General features: G+C 37.3%; 1 protein-coding gene across 1 annotated transcript in view; it reads left to right on the top strand.

Moving 5' to 3' along the window:
• The window catches only part of LOC143702010 (lipocalin-like), a 6,564-nt gene extending 870 nt beyond the window's left edge, over window positions 1–5,694 (top strand). Inside the window, exons 3-7 of the mRNA XM_077195688.1 lie at window positions 640–779; window positions 883–962; window positions 1,048–1,161; window positions 5,325–5,426; window positions 5,502–5,694. Of these exons, the coding sequence (XP_077051803.1) occupies window positions 640–779; window positions 883–962; window positions 1,048–1,161; window positions 5,325–5,426; window positions 5,502–5,515 (450 nt within the window). The 3' untranslated portion in view covers window positions 5,516–5,694. The remainder of the gene's footprint in view (window positions 1–639; window positions 780–882; window positions 963–1,047; window positions 1,162–5,324; window positions 5,427–5,501) is intronic.
• Window positions 5,695–9,725: the final 4,031 nt, after the last annotated feature.

Here is a 9,725-nt window from a genome sequence, read left to right as displayed (position 1 = left end):
CCATTTATTCACTTTTTGAGCATAGACCTGAAAATGTAATTTCCAACTTAAACTGTCGTAAATCTGGACGTTTTAGAGCACAGTCTTCAGTTTGATCTCCTTTAAAAGACGACACTTGGCAGATTACTGCTGAAGTGATACAAGTTTTAAAAAGGGAACTTAAAAAAGTTACATAATTTTACGTTTATTGTTATGAAAAATGTGAAAAAATACTATTTTAAATGTTTATATGAAATATAGTTTTTCAAAAACATGTTTTACTCAAACTAAAACTGTGAGAAAATCAAAGTTGTTTTCAAAACTTGTGCCTGATAAGCTTTCAGTAAGATTTTGTTAGGCCGCAGTACCAAAAGTTTCCGCTAGATGAATTTCGTCTCCCATTTATTTCCAATGCACTCATTTTTGACCAGGAGGAGCACAAGTGTGACTATTTTTTTCAGGACCATATAACCCATATAACCCATATAACATATAATCATGTCCGTGATATTTTTTGTGTATTCACATAGCAAGTGCCAAAACCTTTACCAAGTTTTGTACCATTCCAATTAAGAAAAATAAAAAAAAGTAAACATTTTCAATCAAAAAAGAGCGAAGAACACCGGGGAAATGTTGTTGATGTGTGTGTCCTTCATATAGGTGGCTGGGAAATGGTACCTGATCGGTTTTGCCACCAATGCCGAGTGGTTTGTCACCCGTAAGGCGAACATGAAGATGGGCATCGCCATGCTGACACCGACCGATGAAGGAGATCTGGAAATAGCCTATTCCAGTCTCAGGTAAGACGAACTGATCACTAAAAATAAGAAACTATGAATAAAACTTTCCCACGATTGCACAATGCACATGTAAAGATTTTACCCATTTGTCCTGTGTTTCCAGAGCTGATGGCACTTGCTGGAAGATGAACAATCTCGCTCAGAAGTCTGATGTTCCTGGAGTGTTCAGCTTCCGCAGTGACCGTAAGGAAGAAATGATCACCTAGACATGACATACAGTGTAGTGGTTTATACAGGACTCAAATGAGAAATGATATTTCTTCCACAGGTTGGGAGACTGATAATCAAATGTCCATTGTTGATGTGAAGTATGATGAGTTTGCTTTGATCCACACTGTGAAGACCAAGGCCGGCTCCTCCACAGTGCTCGACAAACTCTATGGTAACAGCACCAGCATTAACACACCTACACATTAAATTGAATTTGTTGCAGGCTGGTTCATTTATTATTTGCACTTGGTCTGGTTCAGATTTGTTTTGCACTGCATGGAAATAAGTCAACTTCTCAAAGTATCAACTTTTAAATTTGGTCATTCTTTAAAGAAATTTAAACAATAAATACCGTTTTGTGGCTCTTTAATCATGTGTTGTGACAGATCGCTGTAGCGCCTCATTAAAGCTGCTCATGAACTGATCATCTCCTCCTTCTAGTTCATTTATAGCATCAAATAAACATGAATGAACATAAGAAGGAATGTTATTTAAACCGCGGTAAGACGTCAGTATACACTTTGTTTTTCAAGTTCAAATCCTCGAACGTTAATCTACTAACTCTCTGCTTTGTCGGACAAAATGGCGGATTCGGCGGATGGCGGATTATGATTGGTCAGATCGCCTGTCAATCAAACTCTCTGCGAAAGGTCAATACCAGAGAATTTCTAATGGAAGAGAATTGACCGTTCGCCGGCCCCTCCCCCAAAACGGCCATTGTCCAATCACACATCATAGCAACCGTTACTATGTGAGCAGGTCCGTCAAACATTGACTCCAAGCAAGATGGTGAAGCAGTGCGCCCACAGCGTTTGTAAATCGGACACTAGGTACCCCGAGAGATTGTCTGGAGGAGTTGTGTTCTTTCCGTTTCCAAAGCCGAAAACACAACGTGAGCGGTGCCTACAATGGATAAAAACAGTGTGGGCGGCCCCACTCACAGTTAAATGTGTCGAACATGGTTAACTCGCGTGCAGCGTGCGTGAGACTGAGACACTGAGATTAGTCAAAGAAACATGGAGAAAGCAGATCAAGAGGATCCACAAAGGAATTACGTTTTCTAAAGGTTTGTTGTTAACATGATATTTTCGGGGGGAAATGAGCAACAGTCACTAGCAGTGCAGCACCTGTAGGCTAACGTTACAGTTTAGAGGAGTGCACATTCGCAACGGGGAAAGCATGAAGCTTACTTGACAACATCAGTTCATATATCAATATCGTAACAAATAGAAATAACCTTAAATAATGTATGGTCATCTGCATCTTTCCATCTATTATGTATAGTTACTTTTTAAACACGAAAATCGCATTCAGCATGACACGCAAGCGGTTGCCGTGGTAATGAACAACCTGCTTGTTAAAGCGTATGTATAATCCTGTCTCTGAGGCAAAATTACTAAATATGCAGCGTGAGTTATATATTTCTAACTCCAAACAATTAGCCACTGAACCAGCTTATAAAATCTTCTTCAAGGAAGTGCTGGTTGCATTTGAGGTACAGGTCATGGGGTTTCTCAGATTTCGCTTGAGACCGTATAAGCATTAGCCTCGATAGTAACGTTAGTCATGTCTCCTTCATTGCGCATTTTTATATTTGTAATATATCCCTCCACTGCATACTGTAACCCCTTTTGCCTCGATCTGGAGGATATCGCGGAGGTATTGCTCCAAAAAAGGTCACTGACACGCACGGGTATACCTCTTCCCGTCATGGCAATCTGTGGCGCTGGCCGCGTTTGACCATTTGTTTGACGGGCGTAGAAACAATAACTAGGGGGCGTGGTTTTTGCGAACGGTCAATTGGCATTGTCTGGTTACTTCCGGTTTCTACCGTTTTGTGGCTCTTTAATGTGTCTGACAGATCGCTGTAGAGCCTCAGTTAAAGCTGCTCGTGAACCGATCATCTCTTCCTTCTAGGAATTTATAGCATCGAATAAACATGAATTAAACATGAATGACCATGAGAAGGAATATTTTAACCGCAGAAAGACGTCAGTAGCCTACACTTTGTTTTTTAAGTCCTCTTTCCTGACTGCTTTGTTGGACAAATTGGCGGATTATGATTGGTCAGATCCATAGACAGTAAAAGAAATGGACACAGCGACCCCAGTGATTTCAACGGAGAAGAGTGAAGCCCGATTATTGCACTTCCTGTCTGATGGCTGAGTGACTGCGCAGGCTCAAACTGAGCGTGACGACAGGCTGACAGTTGTAAATCTTCTAGTAGCTGTGCCAGGACAAATCTGAATCACCTAATTCCTTAAACACGTTGTTGAAATATGTTGTCCCGTTGCTTTTATGGACTCTCTATCTATGGGCTTCTCCTTGACTTTATGCCTCTATGTCCCCCCGATTGCCTCATAGACAGTAAAAGATTGCCTGCAAGCTTCTCCTCCTGTCTATACGGTAATGTCTCTAATGTGCGACAAAGTCGCGTGGTTATGACGCAATCGTTAGCCTATTTTTAACAAAAACAGCTTCTACAGGGCCATAACGTAAGATACAAAGTACTTGAGCCTTTTATACATTGTCGTGTTTCTTTAGTCGTTGGATGCATCAGATGTAAAGTTATTCGCTGTCAAAGTGACGCCAAAATGAATTGGAGTCAATGCTAACAGCAGGTGAAGTTCTGCTACAATGGCGGCTCCCGCGAGGCTTCAGTTTCCAGCTGATGGATTACCCCCTTGGTCAGATCGCCTGTCAATCAAACTCCCTGCGAAAGGTCAATTGACACTTTTCACACGCTCTCGCCACACATCCGTTTTGTCATGCAGAGAAAAATCGCGAAGTAAAGACAGTCCGACAGACAAGAAAGAGCAGGTTACTTTTGATATAAAACAAATTATCAGCTCTCAGATTCTGTCAATTTTATTACGAAATTCAAACAATAAATACGGATTGGGCGCTTGTAAATGTGACGTGATAGACCTCAGTTCAAGCGGCACATGAACCGATTATTTACTCTTCTTCACTAGTAGTAAATGAACCCGTATGAACAATGGGTAGCCTATGTTGAAAGATATAGTAGACTACAACTTACCGAAATGTATATGCCTCGGATCAATCAGTGTTTTTCAACCGCGGTTAGAGGTCAATAAAACAGCTGGAGAACAATGTCACAACGTTACATTTACCTCAGGAAAGCCATTTAATGACCATATATAGGCTAGGAAAATTAGCTATAGAGAGGAATGTTTTACTAAATATGTCCACTATTTTAGGCTACATATTATATTTGTACTTATATCATTAAAATATTTTAAAGTTGTAACTAAATTGTAATTGAGTTGTTATTTTTAACCTTTAATAATACCAGCTGACAGGGCTCTCTGTATGTTTACAACATTAGTGAGATTTTTTCTACTGTACCTAATAATTACTCAAATTAATCGATATTGAATCAAGATGTCAAGCAATAATAAAAACAGTAGCCTACCAGTCATTGTAGCCTACCATGTAGCTAAACATTGTAACATGTTGTCACTAAACTTAATAAAATTCGGTTTAGTTACCAAATGTTTTGACAATCGCAACTTATTGTGATGCAAGGTGTTTTGTCTCAATGCACACCAGTAATGTTTTTTTCTAAGGCACGTTTATAAAAGCTACTTAAATGTCCTAATTGAACTAAGGCGTAATCCTGGCTTAATCTAAGCCCTTTCTGTGAAACCAGGCTATAATGAGATAGTAGGCGTTGTAACTCATGTGGTGATACAGAAGTAAAAATGCATTTCCTGAACCATTGTGCCCTTGATCAACACACTTGCAGTAAACATGAAATCCAAACTGACTCGTTCCTTTACTGTTAATTAATCATTTTATTATTTCATCGATCTAGTAAAAATGTAATGTGTTCAACTTTGAAATTACTTTCTGGTAACACTTTAAATAATGTCACATCATAATGCATTAACTATAATGAGCTTATTTCTTATCTTTGTTAACATTTAGTTAAACTGTTCTTTTTTGTTAGTTCATCAGGTAAAACATGATTTTAATAATGTATCAGTAAATATTGAAAATCACATGAACTAGATTAATAAATGCTTTAGAAGTTTGTCTCATTGTTAGTTCATGTTAACTAGTGTTAACCAATGGAACCTTATTGTAAAATGTTTATTCTTGTTGAACATCTTATTCCTCTCTGAAACATCATGTTACAGAACTAAATTTATTTTAAATGCTGTTTCTAATCTAACTTAAATTTCAGACTGGAATATGTACTGTAAAAAACATAAGCTGAAATAATTAAATTATTTACTAAGGTTTGCAATGATTCTGGTTTTAGTTGGAATAGTTTTTGACATTTCGATGTGCTTGTACTGTTTTTTGTAGGCCGAACACCCGACCTGAGCCAGGACGTCTTGGACAAGTTCACTGCGTTTTCTCTGGAGCAAGGCATTCTGCCGGAGAACATCGTCCTCCTGCCTAAAAATGGTAAAACATTATATAGTAAGCAAGTAGCTGATGAATAACCTCTTCAGATCTGACCTGACCATCTTTTCTCTCTAGACGAGTGCCCTTGATGTGCTGATTTGAAGATCTTCTCTGAATCCTGACTGACTCATGACTGTAGTGAAACATTTAATATTCCCTCTAGTGTTACACTCTCATATCAGTCCCTTTAACCCTCTTAAAGTTCTTTTCATCATTTACTATCATTTCTTCATGGGGTTTTGGACCAATAAAATCTTTTTTGAATCTCTGTTATGTGGCTTTTTTATACTTAAGTGTATGTTAGTCTCATGATCTAAATTCGTTATTGGGATCGATGGTTCCCTAAAGAATCTTTCACATCGATGGAACTTTTCCATTCCACAAATTTAGTGAAACAAGTTTTTCAGATCAATAAAATGTTCTTCACACTAAGAAAAAAAATGGTTGTTTTAAGATTATTCAATAAAAGGTTCTTTGGTGGATCCATTGGTTCTTCTATGGAATCACTGCAAAAATTAAGAGCGTATTTGATACTATGATACTAAAAAGAAGAAAGTTGCTGCCTTAAACATCCAAGTTGATTGTACTTAAAAACAATCAACTCTTTGTTGCTCTTAAACAAATTGATGCATAAAGTGAAGAAAAAAGAAGACCAGACTGGATCTACTTGTTCAATCTAAACAAAATACTAAAATGAAATCACATGGAAGTATGAAATTATGTAATAAACTGAACTCCTCTTTCCAAAGTGTTTACCTCTACACTCTATCTTTACAGATCTGTGTACAAAACAATAAGTTATAGTCCCATATTCCTACTTACATTTAACTATACAACAAAGCTTAAACAGTGACCAAATAAATATCTGCAGTATAAAAATGATCACAGGGAGAGGAAGAGTGACCGATTCCCTTCCCGACCAATGGCATCGCTTGAGCGAGAAGAACGCATGGCCCTCATTACTAATGGTGCTGTTCAGACACAAACTGAGGCTTTTTCAAGATCCTTTAGAAACCTCTAGCCAATCACATGCAAAGCTGGGTATTACATCATCCATCACAGGTTAGTGGACTTTTGATCCAAACTGATTCAATTAATGTTACATACAAACACAAAACACAGCATTTCCAACATGATTTGCCTTGTCAATTCCAGTTTTTAGTTTGTCTTGGTAACTGTAAGGGATGTCAGCTTGAGTGAGGTCTGACGTCGACTATTAAGACAATTAGTAGGTATCAGGAGGCTATACTGTGTGTATTTGCATTGACCGTATACATGAACACGGCCAAACAGCATCATCACTTTGAACGGTCACTCGAAGGGTTAAAGGTGAGAGGTGATTGGCAACGGCAAACATATCTGATGCATTGCTTTGAGAATAAACCAGGAAACTCTGCTAACACACAATCATACACACAGAAATATGATCATTTCTAATCTTTTTGTAGTTAGACTTTTTAAATAAAAACTCATACTGCACGCTGTGTACACTGATGAGAGGAACACTTGGCCAGATATTGTCAAACAGGGTCATCAAAAATGCTTTTGCAAGACATGATTGGCAAACTGAACAATTTTTAAATGTAAAAAAAAAAAGAAATATATATATAAATATATGTATACACCAAAATTAAGTCAAATTTCACCCCAAAAACAAGAGATTAAAATAATCAGTTATATTTTGAATCTATTTGAACCATTAAGTTTTGAATTGTGACACTGAAAATAATTTTTACTCATATGTTTTCTTGGTATGCAAGTATTTAAATACCAATACTTGTATTGCAGTAAAATATTTTTATATTTTATTTTACAGTACTGAAAACACTATTTCAACATGAACAGGTGCTATTTTTAACTTTAATAATACGAAGATTGAGTGAGAAATCCATCACATAGTCCCATATTCAAAAAGCATTTCAGAGAGTTTATGTGCTCAGAGGATTTTAGTTACATCGCGCTTGATGACAGAGTAAACGCAAGACTCAAAAATGCTTCAGGAATATGCACCTGATCCCAGAGGCTGGATGTACATATTAGTTTCATCTGTTAACACAACCAAACATAAAACGTCTAAAGTTAAAGGAATAGTCCACTCAAAACTAAAAGGTCCTTATTTACTCACCCTCATGTCATGTGCTGTTTTTTTCCTAGAGAAGAGAGGACAATTTCAGTGTATAACACCTCAAATTTGGGGTTGTCCTCACAAAAATGTATCACGACTTCAGAAGATCTGGAATAGTGCATAAAGTCATAAAGACAATTATTATGGTGCTTTTTAGAGCATTTATAAGAAACATTGGTAACACTTTACAATAAGATTTATTAGTTAACATTAACTATGTTAGATAGCATGAACTAATAATGAACTGCACTTAAACAATTTATTAATCTTTGTTAATGTTAATTTCAACAATACAAACACTTTATTAAAATCGTGTTAACATTAGTTCATGCACTGTGAACTAACATTAATGAACAATGAACAGGTGTATGTTTATTAACTAACATTAACAAAGATTAACAATTACAGTAACAAGTGTATTGCTCATGGTTAGTTCATGTTAGTTAATACATTAGTTAATATTAACTAATGAACCTTATAGTAAAGTGTTACCGAAAAGTTTAATATTTATATAATACATTATCATAATAATGTATTAAATTAAATATTAAGCCAATATAGAATGCAAAGTTTAACCAGGATATTCTCTCTCTTTTTTTTAATCAACTTAAAAAAACCTTTTACGTTCCTTGGTAGAAAGAAAGTCATGCAGGTATTAAACAACATGAGGGCGAGTGAATGACGAACCCTTAAATTTTAGGGTGAACTGTTCCTTTAAGACTGCAAACCATGTGATTATTAAGCATAAAGCATGTTCATATCCACGCTCTCACATACAAGCAACACACACGCGCGCTGCTATGCATGAGAGGTCTTGTTAGAGTTTGCTAGCAAGAGGGATTTCAAATCAATGGTTGTTTAGTGTCTTTCTGGAAGTGGGAGGAATAACAGTCAGAGCTGCCAACTCTCACGCATTCACCGTGAGACTCAAGCAATTGACCCTTTTCACACGCTCTCGTGCCACAGATCCATTTTCTCACGCAGTGAAAAATTGCAAAGCAAAGAGGACACTGACACCGCGACAGACAATATAGAGTAGGTTACTTTTGATATGAAACAAATTCTCAGCTTTCAGATTGTGTCAATTTTATTACGATATTCAAACAATAAATATAGTTTTGGCGCTTTTAAATGTGACGTTTCATATCTGTGACATCACCCAGGCTAGCGCCTGGCGGCACGTGAACCGATAATCTACCAATAGCCTACCAGTCATTGCACCCTCAACCCCCACACTTTTTTACACACTTAAAAAAAAAAAAAAAAAATACCTTTTTGTTGCCAATTCATCTTCTTTAGTGATTCTTCTGTCTTCTTTTTTTCAAAATAGTAATTTTTAGGTCCAGAGATTCCAGAGCATGGCACCTGGTGGTATCTGGTCTTTACCACCAGTCCTTGCTAAATCTCAGTGTCTTTAATCAGACATATCTTTGTTAGTGGTCTTTCCAATATATTGTTTTTGTCTAAAGGCCTTGTGCATCTGCTTTCGTCTCCAGTATTCTGCCCATTAACCAGGAGCCTCATGGTGCAGTGGAGTCAACCACCACAACTATGTCAACCACCCGCGGTGCTACCATTCGGCCCAGGTCCGGCCATTTTAGGTCCGGGCCCGCCCATTTTGACCCAGGCCTATAGTGAGTAGTGAGTGATTTTCATTCTAGCAGTTATTCCAATAAGCAGCCCGAGGAAAGCTTTAAGTGAAAGCTTTTCAACCAATCAGTGGCTTCTACCCCACGTGTGACTTCGAACACTTTATTCTCTATGAGTGTACACACACTGGCGGTGCCATTCGTCATCTGTCTGCGGCGCCCAGCAAGGGCTCAGGACCTTGTTCAAAATCCTGCCACGCCACATAGCGCGATTTGTTTTGTTTTATATTAAATTTAAATGTATTTGTCTCAAATCGTCGTTAATTTACATACTGACTTCTTCCTGTGCTGCAATATACATTTAGTTTTCTATTCATTTACAGAAATCAGCTGCTTGAATGAAAATTGCTGATGTTATCGGATTTTCAGCTGATATTCTCAATTCATTCAGTTAACGGACGCTCTGAGGTAAAGTGTTCAGACTGCAAAGTCAGCAACGATTGTATTTAATTGTACAGTACAATCATAACATAGTACAGACATTATCTTAACTCCATAATGTCCTTAAACATAACAGTAAATTGC

This window comes from Siphateles boraxobius, unplaced genomic scaffold (assembly GCF_051911475.1).
Source record: "Siphateles boraxobius isolate OS27281-9 unplaced genomic scaffold, OSU_SipBor_1 341, whole genome shotgun sequence".
In the NCBI taxonomy this organism is placed as follows: domain Eukaryota; kingdom Metazoa; phylum Chordata; class Actinopteri; order Cypriniformes; family Leuciscidae; genus Siphateles; species Siphateles boraxobius.
The sequence above is the reverse complement of the archived record's forward strand: the minus strand, read 5'-3'. Positions and strand labels throughout refer to the sequence as shown.